Below are 16,605 nucleotides of genomic sequence, written 5' to 3' on the forward strand. Positions count from 1 at the left end.
CAGAAGACAGTATTTTCACAGTTTTTTTAGCTGAGCTTTAGAAAAAGTACAAAGGTCTTTAAAATGTAATGTAGCAGTGGTACCAGGAAACCAAGAACACAAGACCGCAGTCGCAGGCGCACAGCAGCAGAAGCACAGAGGCCACAGCTCGGCTCAGACAGTGGGAAGAGGAGGAGCTGCATTACAGAGCAGGCACCAGAGCCTCTCCAAACACCACTTGCAGAAAAAGCCTCAAGACAAACAATGCCAAGACCATGAACAGTCTTTACTTCTCAGTTGTTTCACAGCACAATGAGACACAGCACAAAGTTTGTACAGCTGGATCTGCAGACAGTTTAAAAACAGGCAATTATCTTTAATAAAAAGCATTGAGTCTGAATGAAAATAAAATGAAGACAAACAATACTGAAGCTAATGATCACCTTGCTTGCTTTTGATTGTCTAAGAAGTCCAAGACTTCTCATAGTGCCTTTAATGTTCTCCACATCACCTTCTCCAGACACCCTAGTTAGTGTAAAGCTTACTGTGCCCCAACTCATATGTGTAGTAGGTTTCACAACCTCTTCCTCTTGCTCTCAAACTCTGCTCACATGTGGGGAGGTGCAACAACTGTCATCATACAACATTCTGATTCACAAAGAAGCAGCACAAGTGTTGTACATAATTTAATTTGCACTTCTGTATATAAATGTTTACTATTGCACACTATTGCAGCACTTAAAAACATCTAATTATTTGCAAAAATTAGTAAAATACTTTAAAGGATTTAAAAATAAGGGTTTTAATGCAACTGACAAGATAATAAAAAAAGCAATTTACTTAATGAGATACAATCCTTTATGTTGGAAATGAAAGTTACATACAACTAGAGTACAATTAAAATATACCATATAGTTCAACACTTAATTCCTCAAATGTGTAAAATTAACAAGCTTCTACTGTCATAGATATACAATTTTTCCATATTGTGAAAAGGATTTTTCAAATTAAATACAGGTAACATAATATTCTGTAGTTATATTTCATGACTGTGTTTAAATGAGAGGGTTGTATAATACTCACATTGTCAAATGTACTCACTAATGCCTTGGAAATTGCACACTTCCCCTTCTTTTCCAAAATAGAATCTCATTTCCATACTGAAGTCTATTATGCCATATTGGAAAAGTGTTTTACTTTCTAACAGGATTTTCACAAAATTAAAAAATAGCATAATATCATGGCATTATGATGACTTTTCCACTTATGCCCGTGTAGAATTTAATCTGGATATCAGACAGACATGTCAGAACCAATTTCCTAGACTTTTGTCTTATTGTACACGCAAGATGAATGATTACAGTATTTTACAGAACAGAAAAATCTTTGAACCTTTCTAGAACTATAAATGTAATGATTAAAAATTAAAATCATAACAGAATCAAATTGTGATCTTCAACATTTATTAAAATCTTTTAAAGTTCATAAACGACAACAAAGTTACTGTAGAATTTATCGCATACAGCTAGCATACAGCAGCATGTCCTTGGTCTAAATGAAATACAAAAGATTTTAACATTTTCATACAAAGGATTTCTTTAAATTTATTAATGTGACGATATATCTTTGTTACATAAAATTTGCTACAGCAAAGTATCTTATACTTTTCTTGCATGTATGTAAATATGGGTGGACAAAGACTGCATTCAGTGTCAGCCTCCTAATGATGTTGTGCAAAAATGCTCAACAACCTAAACAGACAGAACATTGGGTGGTATGTTTCATACTCTTTTGTAAAATGTCTACAAAGGCCTTTCTTTTAGGAGCGTCGTACAGATTAAAAGGAAGGAACGCCAGCTGTTTATTTGCACTGGCATTCAAACAAATCCAATGGCTATGTATCAATATAGCTCATTTTTTAAAAAAACAATTCATCCTTGTATGCATGTAAATTTATCATAAAACATGAGTCTAGTTTAAACTTTTAGATGTGCTGTTTTAAGACAGGTCACTGAGACAGCCAGAACCAAGTGTTCAAATAAAACTACTATGAATAAGTTTAAAAGCAACCCCAAAAAAAGTGCTGAGCCGCTGATTATTAACATTGAAATAAATGTGTAAAAGTGCCCAAAGCTAGCACATGGTAGCAATACCTTTTAAGTCAGTTGGTGAGAGTATACAAAACATAATTAAACCCAAATACTTGTATCTGTGTGACCATACATTCTGATTGATTGAAAGAAAGTAGGTTAGAAATGAAGACACAACGCAACTAAAATAAACTCAGCTGTTGCAGTTTTTAAACTTGATCTCTTTTCTTCATGAATGAAGTGCTGTTATTAAAAAGAAAATGATTGTAGCAGTACTCCATCCTCAGTTTACTAATATAGTATACCAGAATAAAAACTTGGCAATAACCTCTTATTCTTAACAGCTAACAAAAAATAACCGTGTTCATCCAGCGATGCATCTAGAACATTATTTTGCATTTGCTAAACCATTTGTTTTTCATAGCTAGTGGCAGAGCGCATTTTGCTTTCTGTGGCATGATGGTTTTTATTCTAATGGATGCCTTTTTTAATCAAAAAAGGCTTGAAGCAAGGAATACTTTGGGAGCCGAAACATTGGCTACTTTAAAAAAAATAAGAAAAAAACAGAAGAAGAAAAAGTGAATCAAAATGAATTCTCTACAGTACTGACCAAAACTTCCTTTAAGAGTTTAGGGTTCTTGATCTTAAACAAGCCATTTCACACCTGCCAACTGAAATGCTGGTAAGTTGACTTGGTTTAATATGGTCCAAAGTCCAGACCAGGTGGAATTACTCCCTCTCATGAGACTGCAAGCTTTCCATGGTACAGTCTGGTTATGGCAACTTGCCTACTGCCTAGGTGGGAAATACAAAGGAAGGAGGCAGTGACGAAAACTGCAGGGATGTAGAAAACCAAGGCACGGGGTCTAGCTACTGTCCCCTACTTAAGCCATCCAATTGATTCTACTGAATTTTGGTCAGCCTCCAAGAAGAAATGTTTTTAAGTTAATTTAGCAGACATTTATATGGCGATAAATACTACCTTCAAAAATGCTAAAAATGTTGGCTAGGTTTAGTCTGAGCTACTAAAAAATTATTATAAATTGTAGCATCAGACACAAGACAGACATGAATTATTGGCTGGCACAGACTAGAAGCAACATTTATCTTTCACTTCAGTCTAAATCACACTAGCCGCAACACCTTCCATTTCACTCACACAAATAATACATTATTCAAAATAAAATGGAGCATTCTTGGGTAAAAAACTACTTCATTTCAAAGGGGGAAAATGAACAATACACAGAAACAAAGAACGACAGAAACCAAAGTTAAGTAGGAAAGTGGTCTATTATTCTGTGTTACTGCACAAACAGTGCTTGCTTAATTGTGCCTAGTTAGAAGGGTTGGTGCAAACTGCACACATGGAAGATGGCAATAAAGACCTCAGTCAGCTTTGTGGAATGAAGTAACTAGGTAACTGTTTTGACATATGATGGTCTCAGCTCCACCTCATCTGTTAACAGAGTGCAAAGATCCCAATGTGAGCCCTGATGTCATCTTGTCCTCTTACTCCTACTAAAAATCAGCAAATTCTTTTGCACATTTTTCTGTTAGAGAAGCACGAATATCTTCTTCTTCATAGTCATCAAAGTTGCTGGTATCTCCAGGACCTCTGCACTTTGGTATGAATGGAGCTTCTACCTGTAATGGTAGGAAATACAAAAAGGCAAATGAAATGTTACTGGCCAAATACCAATAGATTTAACATTGTAATAATGAGCACAGCAATACTCCCATTACTTCTCACATCCTGCCAAGAAATCAGGTATTACAGATTTAAGTCGTGGCACAAACAAAACCAACCTAGGAAGGTAGAGGCCTAGATGTGTGAATCTAAATTGGAAAAGATTAATCTCTTGCTGACAGACTCAAAACAAAGATTAGTCCCCTCCTTGCAGAGGTGATCCTGCTCCTTCCAGCTCATTAGCACAGACATGGAGTACATTGATTGCCACCACCACTACACAAAAATCTTAGCAAAGTTTGGAATGCCTCTCCCTCTTACTTGAAAACAATCTTTTATTTCCAAACAAAAACTAACCTAATTCAAGTGGAAAAGAATTTGTTCTGCATATTTTATGAAGTTTCTCCTAGGAGCCAAGTGAGAAGAGAAAGCCTTCTAAAAACTAGGCCACAATGAGACACAAGCAATGACTTGAAGGAGTCGCTCAAAGACTGCACCATAAGGTAAGCAAAATTACAAAAAATTATGCAGCTGATGCAAATTTAAACCTGGAAACACAAAGTAATCAGTATCTTTCTCCCAAACATCTCAAGGAGTAGGTGTGCCAGAGGCAGAATGGGGGGGAGACAATGAAATGGGGCAGGCACATCTGCAGCTGAGGCAGAGCATCACACCACACTGTGCCCCCAGGTAAATTGCTGATGGTGGTGATGTGTTGCATGTTTAGATCAGTAAATTAAAGAGGTACAGCACAGTCTAACAAAATTAAACTCCAGACTGTGGGCAATACCATTATACACTGCCAAGAAATAACAGCAACTTGTGCATTTGTGCATGCAATTGTCACGGGTATATCCTCTTATTCTTAAAACAAGATACATGTTCCAGTGATTTAGCCTGAGTGAACACAGTCTGTGTACATATCCAGCCTACAAAGGCACACATGACCAGTATCTGAGTTCTGTCTCTGTATCTTCTTAAACTGATTTTCAGTTACTTTATTACAGCAAAACTCAGAGCACAGAAAATATCTTATTTACTGCTTGAACTTTAGAACACTTTCAAATGAGACACAGCATCACCAGCTGGGCAAGGGAGGGGATTGTCCCTCTCTGCTCTGCACTGGGACAGCCTCGCCTCGAGTGCTGGGGGCGGTTTTGGGTGCCACAATGTAAGAAAGACACTGAACTATCAGAGAGTGTCCAGAGGAGGGCAACAAAGATGGTGAAGGGCCTCGAGGGGAAGCCATGAGGACCAGCTGAGGGCACTGGGTCTGTTCAGCCTGGAGGAGCCTGAGGGCAGAGCTCACTGCAGTCACGACTTCCTGAGAGGGGAACAGGAGGGGCAGGCACTGATCTCTGCTCAGTGACAGGGACAGCACCCGAGGGAATGGCCTGGAGCTGAGGCAGGGCAGGTTTAGGTTGGATATCAGGAGAAGGTTCTTCACCCAGAGGGTGTTTGGGCACTGAACAGCTCCCCTGGGCAGTGGTGACCACACCAGCCTGAGAGGTTCAACAAGTGTTTGGACAATGCTCTTGGGCACATGGTGTGACTTCTGGGGTCCTGTGCAGGACCAGGAGTTGGACTGGATGATCCTTGTGGGTCCCTTCCAAATCAGCAAATTTTGTGATTCTGTATCCAAAATATGAAGTAATTGACTGGTTTACTTATGACCATAGCATTAAAAAAACCCCTCAAAACAACAACAACAACAAAAAAACCAAACCAAACAAACAAAAAAACCAAACAAAAACCCCACCCCAAACAAAAACAAACAACAACAAAAACCCCAATAAACCCCCAAAACCATTCACATGACATTAGCTGCTAATGGAACACTAGGTTTATTCAGGAGAATACATGCTGTGGTAACAGCCACTGTGAAAAACTAATATCAGTGTAAGGTTTACTGGTGTATTTCTGTGACTACTTGAATGACATTACAATCCATGCTGTTGATTCAGACCCTATCACAATATTTATTCTTTATAATTGGAAGCTTCGAACTTACTTGGTATCAGTTTTCACAACCTTTAAATTTAGTAATAGTTATTCTGACTCTACTACTTCTTAAGATTTAAAAATATTTCTTATTTATGTGAAAGTAATTCACTATAGCAGTGCACTAGCAATGCTAAGAGTATTTAGCAAGTATTAAAACACTGTTAATATTATGGGGCCTGGGTGTTCCCAAACAGCATACTGGCAAATGAATCTTGGTGTATATAATGCCTTCTTGCAAAGAGCCATTAAGAAAGTGAAGAACAGATAATTAGAATTCCACAATGGGGAATATTTTCTTAAAAATATCTATACTTAATGCAAGGAATACAGGATGCATTAATTGTACCCTGTCTTCTAGTAATTAATACATTAGTGAATAATTCCACAATTGTACTGTCAGTTTGTGTAGCCAAACAACCAGTTTCCTTTTATAAACTATTGTTAGTATTCAGGTTTGGCCCTTAAAATACTGCTGTTACAGCAGCAAGTTCATGCCTCTATAGTCAAGACTGTTAGCATTTCAAATCCAAACCAATTTCTTTAAATATTATCGCTTATCTCTAGCTTTTTTTACAGAAAGAGCAGGTTGCTTTAGGAGAAAAGAAAAAGCTCTAGCTTTGGCATGAGCTTCTCCACACTGAAGTACAGTCTGAGTGCTGACTGGAAAGGAAAACAAATTCATTTCTGCTGTGGAGGAGTATTTATAGATGCCACTATAGCAGGGGTTAAATAAAAAGTGAGAGAGGCAGGAGATGCCTTGTGCTGAGATAATCCAGAAATAGACTAATGCACAACATGTGTGTTAAAGAGAACGTGAATGTACACAGAGGTCCAGGCTAGAATACCCAGAAAAAGAAACATAATTCAACCTATACATATCCTTTGGAACCTTAAAAGATTAAACTACTTTCACCCTTTCTCAATTTAGAAGTCACAGATCTAGGGAATGAAAATGAAACACAACAATTAGAAATTTTACTTCAATCCTTTAAAGACTTGTAGTAGTTTTGATCAGGAAGGGTCTTACCTTTCTCTGATAAATGGCAATCCAATCTGTAGTTGCAAACCACTTGTGATTCTTTATGTCATTTACACCATTCTTGAGATTTCCATATCGTTTGGTCAAATCTACCTGGAGTAAATTTCTTAGAAGATCCTTTAGGTCTGAACTGAAGTGTGATGGGAACCTCACCTAAAATTATACACCCATAACATTAAAAAACATGATACAAATTTGATTCTTTCCCCTGTGAAGGGAAACAACTTGACACAAAGGGAAACAGTAGGGCAATTTTCTATCTTTCTTCTAAAACCAAATCAAGCAGGAATGCATGAAGAGAGAGATGATTATTGTTGCACATGCATTTCTGTTTCACAAAGCCTTCATCAGCAGCATTACATTGCCCATTTATAATTTCTTGAACTGGAAGTTTCTAGAGGGCAAGATATTAATTTAATGTAACAGTGGTCTAAAAGCTAAGTTGAACTTGGTGTTTTAACAACACATTATCTCAAGAGAGTCTCAGCTATTTTCTAGGTATATATTTTTAGATTATATTATATATATATACATACAGAAAAGACACAGTATATAGCATATATACAGCATATAAATACATAGATATGCTCTGAAATAACTGTACATTCAGCAATCATATATGAAAAGTCAATCTGGAACTTCATGCTGTACTGCAATCTGTTTCTCATAACTAAATGCACCAACATCAGAAGCCTTACATAACAGCACTATTTGAAGACAGCACACTAGTGACTTGCAATTCATTCAAACCTGGCTAAAGGATATTTGAGGATGATTCGTGGGATGTAATTACAAAGGGTTTTTCTAACAAATGATCTACTGACACCATTTGAGTTGGCAGAGAGAAGGAAGGGGAAAAGAACAGGCAGAAATCTGTATTTGTCATCCTCATAGTCTCAGTGTTTGACACTCCCGATACTGAGCTGATCAGTTATGATGTAAATATAGATCATGGAATTATTTAACATAAAAACTTTTAAAAAATCAAGAAGTCCAGCTATTAAGAACCCTGCTTCAGTTTACCTACCAATATAGTTCTATTGTAGATTATGAGAAATTCACAGGTTTAATGACTATAATATCAGACTAGACCACAAAGAGGTAAGGAAATATTAACTCAAATTTTTATGTAGAGAACTATGCAAATGAGGTAGAATAAATGAAAGACCCCAGGTTGTAAACAACTGCTAGCTGAGGACTGAATTACAGTCTCCAGAGCTGATGTCCAGTACTATTTCTGCTGTAGTCCATCCATGGACTCAGTAAAAAAGGTAGATAACCTTTTACAGATGTCAAGCCAATTAGATAAAACTACAAAAACTGCCTAACATTTTGTTTATAGTTCAGAAGAAAAAGATTTCTTTAAAAATATGTCCTTGTAAATTAATTCCCATATATTCATGGACAAGGCTGAAAGTTCACAACATTAAACCTTTCAAAGAGCAACCACCAATCACCTTCTTTATTAAATAAGAATCAACCTCAGTGCAGGGCACCACAGGCCTACTGAGGTATGCCCTTGATTGGAATTACAGAGGCACCTGAGATGCAGCACAGCATGTGTCTGTGTAGGGGCAAGGAAGGGAACAACTGTAACAAATCAAGTGAGCACAAAGAATCAACACTGGCTGGCAGGGGAAACAACAGAATGATCACATTTTGCTGCTATCCAGCACACTAAGAGATATTAATGAAAAATAAATAGGAAACATTGGATACACTTTTCAAAAATTTTATATAACAATGAAAGCCAAACAACATTAGACATGTCTACCTCTAAGACTGTGGAAGTAAAGAGACCTAGGAGTGATGGAAACTATTCAGGGCTTCTCAAAAATTGCAAAAAAAATTATAGAAAATAGCTAGGCAAATTAAGCACACAGCTAAGTAGTTGTTAACAGTGGTTGGATCACTTTAATACAAGCATAAAAGGATATAATACCACAATGTCTGTAAATTTAGTAACTTGCATTTTAAATTTGAAGGCAGGGAACAGATTTTTATAACTTTGGTTTTCAAGTAACAATGTCTGTACTTATGAAACATACATTACATACTTCTCCTAGGCCCTTTTCAAATTGCTCCCTGTCTAGAGGCCAGTGAATTCTGCATCTCCTCCACCAAAACCCAGGTTCTATAAAAACAACTGTGTTTGTGGAAACAACCAGAGCCTTAACCCACCTTGCCAGACACAATCTTCTCGTAAATTTGAATGGGCTGATCTGCAAAGAATGGGGGATATCCAGCTGCCATTTCATAGATTAACACTCCTAGTGCCCACCAATCCACTGCCTTGTTGTAACCCTGAATGAGATGAAACATGCCACTGTTAGTACAGGTTCTAACACAGCTTAGGATTTTCACTATAGATCTATGTATTTATGCAATACAAAGAAAGCAAATACATTTTTGTTCATTTAATGCAGAACTTACAACCGGACACCAACCAAACTGGCATTCACAGATTCCAACAGCAATACACTTAAAACCTAATACAGCAATGACAGTGAAATAGTGATGGAAATAAAGCATTTTGCACACATTCCTGTGATGAGCGTCAGTGATTTCTTTATACCCCTGGGTAAATGGGCACAACTTATTTATTTAAGACCAAAACCATTTTTTTACAGACTGATAATTCTTCAAAGCTTAATGAAATTTCATTACACCAACATACATAACATTTCTCATATTGTACACTGTCACCATTTTGCTTGATTATCCACATTTTGGAACATTCAGTTTCATATGTAGCTAACCAGCTACAAGAGCTTAGAAGTTTAGTTAATTAGCTGTTAGAGTCATTTAGGATCTGATCTTAAAAGGCTGAACCTTAAACCATTAGTAGGTCCAATTCAATGTTAAGAAAGACAAAGAAACCACCAAACTCATCCACTTCATATATGTTCTCTGAGATTTTTTACAAAGCTCAGGGCTCAGACTCAGTCTTTAAGGACAATCAATTGTGAAGACATGATTGGAGATGCATTGTAATTTTTTCTGCTGTTTTAGCTGCACAGGGGGAAAACATGCAAACAACAAACATTTTTTCCCCAAAGTATTTTTTTTTCACTTTTGATGATCTGTAAAGGCTATTTAATTAAAGCACATGTTAAATGTGTACTTTAACCTTATGCACTATGACTGTTTTATAGCATAAGCAGTTCTATATTTTCCATTTGCAAAACATACAACGCTGCAGTTGAACAGCTATAGGATAAATAATTTTTTTAATGTTGGAACACTTAATGCAAGTAATGGACACAGAGATCTACAGTCAGCTTAGACTGCGTGTGCTTCATGTGTAAAACCAGTGGATTGTCACGTTTGATCTGATGCCAAATGCCTTAAACCTGAAACTCAGCAACTAGTTATGTAATGACTACTGATTCATCCCATACACAGTTCTTGTTACCTCTGGAGTTCTTGTTCTAGTGTGTTAACACTTCAGAATGGAATCACTCAGATCTGTTCTTCTGATAAGAATGTTAGTTAAATAACCTAATTATAGGATCTTTAAATCTCTTTGCTCCTCACAAGTTACATGGCAAGCATATGTAGAAAGTTTGGTACAGTTATGTGAAAATTCCTTATCTGGCATAAATTTTGGCATACTGAACAAATATTTACAATGCAATGACTGCATTCTGTGTCATCTGTCAATTAACTAATCAAGATTTAATTTTTGGAAGTATCAGCAACTATTTATCCCTCAGAGCTTGAAAACTGGGTAAGAAGCTTTAACTACATCAAATGCATGGCTGAGTAACAAGACAAAGTACCTTGCTGAGAATTATTTCAGGTGCCAGATATTCTGGAGTCCCACATAACGTCCAAGTTCTGCCTTTTACTCTTTTTGCAAAGCCGAAGTCCGTGACCTGTCACCAGAAGAAATAATTTGATTGTAAGTGCATTGCTACAAAGAAATTTAAAAGGAAGTACTTTAGAAATATTTTGGAAAGCCATTTTTTTACAGGGGAAAAATTTATTTCTCAAAGCACATAGTATCATATACTTTATTAGTCAGTCTTCCTGGAACGTCTATGTCAGATAAATAGGACTCATGATAAAACTAATAAAAAACACAAAATATGTATTATCACCCTGACATCAGCTTCTATTTTTAATTTTAAAATCACTAGAAACTATGGTTTACTAATCTTCCACATGTACTGCAATTACATTATTATTTTTTGTTATATTTTAACATCGGACTGTTTGTCATGCTGAAAATTTGAAGAATATAAACAAGATATTTATCTTTTCCTTTAGTTAACAAATAAATGAATCACAAAAAGGGTCAATATATCCTCCAGTCTTGTAAACTTTGAATTTTATGGCATAAGTGTATAAAGGTCATATGTAAAATTAGTGTGGGAATAAGACAACATAGAAGAGGTCTTCCAGTAACTTCTGATTCTGAGTATCTTTGAAAGCATCATCAGAGTCAAGTTTGTTTATTTGAGGCCTGGAGGGGGAAAATGCAGCAATAACTGTATTCACAAATGGCAAGTACTTGAACATTATAAATTCCTCATTTCACTTGTCATGTTTTCTACAGTAAGTTTTCAGAACTCTGCATGCAATATCATACTGTCTGTGTTTTTACCTGGACCATATTGTGGAATACATACAGAACCCAGGTAATTACATGTGGAATTCTGGATCAGTTTCAAGCTACTAAGTCTGTGCTTGTTTCTTTTGTTTCCTCCTTCTTGGTTTCAATTTCAACCCATTCCTTGAGCAAACATACTGTACCAAATGACAATCACGGCTAATTATACAATAACCTGTGCTGATGTTACTGTACATTAATGTCACAACTAAAGAAGACAAACTACCAAGGCAGCTTTTTTTCATTTTTGGTAGAAACAACAGCATCAGCAGCTAGAACTGAATGGAGTGTGTGACATGCTGACTGGGGAGACCTGCTTCAGTCAGCAAAGAATCATTTCTGTGTTTGAGAATGCACATCAGTCTACGTATGAAGAATACACTGCAGACATGGGATGAACAGTAATGGCTTTAAAATACAAAAAGAAAATGAATTTGGAGCTGCAGCATCAACATATGAACACAAGCCTCCCTCTGCCACCATCACAGAAACATGCTGTTGCACAGAGAGAGCTGCCAGTGCTGGAGTAAAGTAGTCACAGTAAATGGAGTAAACCAGCCAAACATTAATGGCGCTCCCCAGCTACATTAAACTTGTATTGATCTTCTCCCTAAAGTATTATCTTAGACTCCAAAATTATCTTACAGTTATAAACAACATAAGATATGAATCCTTTACACTTCTCTCAAACATTTTTATTATGTATTTTCTTGTTTAGATTCTGCTGTGGCAAAAGGCGACACAATGAGGGAAGAAGAACTTCCTTTTAAGTTTAAGGATTGCACAGCATTGCAGAGTGCTTGTTGCTGCATTCTGCCTTCCCATTTGCCATTTAGCTAAAAGCATAAGAGATAAGAGGAAGATGAGAAGGTGCCATGAGAGGTTGTTGTAAAACAAAAGCTGTTATTTGAGCACTGCAGTGCAGACCTCAACTCAGCTCCTACCCCAGCTGTTCTGGGAAGGCTCGGACTCTCCAAGGGTGGGAGTACATGATTAAGTACTATCATGTCAGGGCTAATATCTAAGCTGGTTTTCCTAAACTCCTTATACAGGCAGTGCAGAGAAACAGACATTTTAGGGCATCTTTCATCTTATTCTAGGGCAGATGTATAAAATAGGTCAGATGAACAGAGCCATGTAATCACCTACTTCTCACCACAGACCCCAAGGGAAATCCTGACAACTGGCTCAACTGCAGACAGCTCTACTGTGCATACTTAATTTTAGTCAGAGGAAGTACAACCCAAGGGTTTTAACCATTACTAGACTGTATGGCATTTGAATGCTCCACACAAACATGCTAACAGACCATTTATTCTAAACACATTTTCTCAAATTACCTAAATCTACATTGCAAGACAAGACTTCATCCCTAAATATATGAAAATATCATACCTGGATGTATCCTTGCTGATCAATTAAAAGATTTTCAGGCTTTAGATCTCTGTAGATGAGGTCTAATGAATGGAGGTACTCAAATGTTAGCACTATCTGAGCTGCATAAAACCGTGCATGTGGTTCACTGTGAAGAATTAAAAGAATATTAAGTATCCCAATGCTATGCTAAGGTACCAAAACAACCACCTAACTGTCAGAGATAGACAAAGTAAGTATCTTTTAACTGGTTCTTTTACTGTGCAACAAGAAAGAGCAAAATCAAACATTTTCAGAATTGATACATACATTCCCTAAATTAAAGTCTTGCAGCTAAAATACACATGCAAATCAAGGTAAACGTATCTCACAGTGCAGAGCTTTGACTTCAAATTTAACTTTTAGAAACTACCATGAATTTCAGTGACAATATGCATAGGAATTCCAAGATTCTATCATGCACAGATCACAAATGCCTGTATTAACTAAATGAAAAATAAATAGGAGTTCTTCATACCTAATTTAAGTCCACTGAATAAGGGGTAAATGCACTTAACACTTCAGAATTTTTTCCTCAATGCTAACAAATTTTACAAACCCCTCTTCCCAAATCAGCAAATTAGGCTTTTTAAAAGGAATAGTGTCATTAATACTCTTACCTGAACCTTCCGATTCTTCTTAGATGTGAAAACATTTCTCCACCAGGAACATACTCCATTACCATGTATAAATTAGAATTGTCCTAAGGAAATTAGGGAGACAAGTAAACACACATAAATGCACATTAGGCATGCTAGAGTCTCTACAACTCCTAGATGGAGCACATTTTATTGATGAATGAAAATGAAAAATTGTAGCCATCCAATGACATTGACAAATGTAATGCAACATAGGTAGAAATTCTTGAAAAACTGCAAAAGAAGCATCATATATCTCAGGAAATATATTTTAAAGCAAATCTGATAAAGATAATTAGCGAGGTCCAGACGCAGACTGGTGTGTAAGAGACCTGAGGGAAGAGAGGGTAAGATGTCTACTGCAAGGGAAGACCTTGAACTCTTCAATACTTATAACTGACAACTTGAGGTATTCGTGTCTCCACAGCCCCTGCCCCAAACCTCAAACCTCTAGAGATTAAGGTAGAACATGTGTGCTCATTTAAAATTAAAAAAAAAGAAAAAAGAAAAAAAGAAGGCACACATCACTCCATAAACTAGAAAGCTTCTCAATTTCTTTACAAACTAACTAGTATGTACTGTCATTAAATTAGAAGCTTCATGTTAAAACTGTTCTTCATAGTCAAAACTGTCATTAAGACCTGCCTCAGGTATAAATCTCAAGCAAAAAGATCTGCAGAACAATTACAAATTTACCATTCTATATAGGGGTACAGAAGACACGCTTTGATATCTCTCAAAGGTAAAATGATGCCTTAAAGCTCCCTTCCTGTACAATCCAGCTGCCCTCCAAGAGAAGAGAAAAATCTGAGGAGTTTAACTTAATTTAATTTTTATTTGGAGATATCCTTTCAAACATTACCTGATGAACAGGGGTATATGAAGTGTACACGAGTGCACTCCACTCCTACTCAAGCCCTGGCAACAGTGTCAAATGAAGCATCTTAGAAAACAAAAATACTTGAACTATTGCACAGTAAAAGTTATATATTTTAATATCTAAAGTGTAAGCATCCACTTCCCTGAAACCCAACAACTACTTTGAATGTAATGAATACCTTAAAAGAATACTCCAGTTTAACAAGGAAAGGAAAGTTCACCGCTTGTAATATCCTCTTCTCATTCAGTGTGTGTTCTATCTGCTTCAGTTTGACGACCTGGGAGAGAAAAAACAAACAATCTTCAGCTTAAGTGTGATATTTTATAGCTCTTGATAAACTTTTCCATGTTAAACAATTAGTTGAAAGCAAATTTGTAACTTTACAGAAAATGAAAAACCTTATGGATTCCTAGTACAGTAACAGCACCAAGAAAGGATTTAAAAGTCTAATAATATTTTAATGAGTAACACTTGTGTAATATGGTTGGCAGAAAACTCTACAAATAGTGTTTCTTCCTATTTGCTGAGTGTAAGAGCCAGTAAGGAAAACCTGTCTGCATTTTCTATGAAAGGTTTATGTTTATTATGGCCATACTTTCTCAGCACTTCAATAAAGTCCACTTGATCTTTGGACCCTTTGCTATGAAAGGCAGGAAACTGTGTAAGACACACTAAATTTGGAATTTTGTTACCTGTGAACAGAAGTAAACAGGCATATGTTATACAGCTCACACATTAGTGACAAAACTAAGGAGAATACAAATTCAAAATATCCATTTTTATGAACAAGTTACTTCTTATAATTTGTTACAATGTTAGGGTACTAACAAGGCAGTAAGTGGCAGGTTTCTGTTCATTCCTTCTCAGCAATTAGTAATCAGTTTTCTTGTGTTAGACCCCCACGGTGCATAATGAATTACATCCATTTTATTTAATCCCAATTGAACAATTTATCTATAACCCATTTTCAGAATGGCATGATTTCCAAGTTAAGAGATTTTCCTCACTCCACAGGAAAAGCGAAGGAAATGTACATAAGTGATCAAAACAAGTCTGCTTTTATGTTTGGAAATCAAATCTAACTGCTACAAATAAGAGATAATCAAGATACTCCAACCCTGAATGAAACAGTACTTAAATTTAATTTTAGAAGCAAAAAGTAGTACCTATAAAAACCTCACTACTGTTTTGAAATAAACATCATACAAAGGAAATAATGAAACCCATTTGGAATTCCATATCTTCAGGGTACAAATAAAGTTTTGCTCAAATCAACTCATTTGTGGGAAGTATCTACTTCATCCCTAAAAAGCTACAGTGCTGGAAAGATCTTGTCCATCCAAGCAGGAAAGCCAAGGCTCTTGTCTGGGAGGTGTTCAGCTGCAACGCCAGACCAGACTTCACTCCTGCCCCTGCATCTGCTCCCAGGGAGGTACTGCAGGGGGATGGAGCAACACCACAGGCTGAAGCTGCTGTTTAACACTTCAGAATGTCCAACTGGGGCTTCAGACCCAGCTTGTTCACACTTCACCACAGACTCAGGGCATGGCCAGTGTCAGCTTCCCATATACCAAATGGTATAATGGCAGATTCTCCAACAGCTTGTTTGTGCCCAGGCTCTTGTTCAGGATTTTTTTCTTTCCAAAAACAACTACCTAATTAAACTAGCCAAGCAGTGGCATGTTACAGCCTTCCTAACTCAAGGCAGACAAAGGAATAACATCCTTACACAGAAAACTCCAGGCTGCATCAACATCCATTACATTTTTTTCATGTTCTATGAATCAAGCATGAGACTGGATAACAAAGATATTCAATAGATGCTTTCCTTTTATTCAAGCAAAATGGAAATGAAAAATTATAGGCAGCCTGCCCATTGTCTAATTTCAGATAGCTGTATGTCTTCTGTCATAAACAAAGAGACAGAAATGTATTCTTTATTTTTCTAACAATTAATGGAAGCTACTAATATATTTCTAATAGAATACATAAAAAATAATTATGCTAAGATAAGTTGAAAAAACAGGTATTTCATAAAGGAACACATCAAGATTTCTTATTATATACAAAACCATCTAATTTATGAAAGAAGACTGATGTCTGGATGCAAACATCTTTATAATCCTGGGAATCATTTACTGCAAGTCCACTGCAATTGTTAAAAATATGACCTTTTTGTTTTTTCCAGATAACTTTCCAATTTTGAGAGGTAATAATGAATTTAATTAACTTAAAAAAAACAAAACACTCTTGAAGTATT

The 16,605-nt window shown here is 36.4% G+C and overlaps 1 protein-coding gene across 3 annotated transcripts in view; it reads right to left on the reverse strand.

Moving 5' to 3' along the window:
• Window positions 1–244: 244 nt before the first annotated feature.
• The window catches only part of PRKACB (protein kinase cAMP-activated catalytic subunit beta), a 74,988-nt gene continuing 58,627 nt past the window's right edge, over window positions 245–16,605 (reverse strand). For all 3 annotated transcript variants that reach the window (XM_054286357.1, XM_054286355.1, XM_054286356.1), the window contains 7 exons: window positions 14,524–14,622; window positions 13,448–13,530; window positions 12,810–12,936; window positions 10,582–10,677; window positions 8,981–9,103; window positions 6,788–6,952; window positions 245–3,713 (listed from right to left, as the gene is read on the reverse strand). In XM_054286357.1, the coding sequence (XP_054142332.1) occupies window positions 3,588–3,713; window positions 6,788–6,952; window positions 8,981–9,103; window positions 10,582–10,677; window positions 12,810–12,936; window positions 13,448–13,530; window positions 14,524–14,622 (819 nt within the window). In that variant the 3' untranslated portion in view covers window positions 245–3,587. The remainder of the gene's footprint in view (window positions 3,714–6,787; window positions 6,953–8,980; window positions 9,104–10,581; window positions 10,678–12,809; window positions 12,937–13,447; window positions 13,531–14,523; window positions 14,623–16,605) is intronic.

Source organism: Melozone crissalis, unplaced genomic scaffold (genome assembly GCF_028551555.1).
Source record: "Melozone crissalis strain CALT ecotype California unplaced genomic scaffold, PUWL_Pcris_2 ptg000045l_1, whole genome shotgun sequence".
Taxonomy (NCBI): domain Eukaryota; kingdom Metazoa; phylum Chordata; class Aves; order Passeriformes; family Passerellidae; genus Melozone; species Melozone crissalis.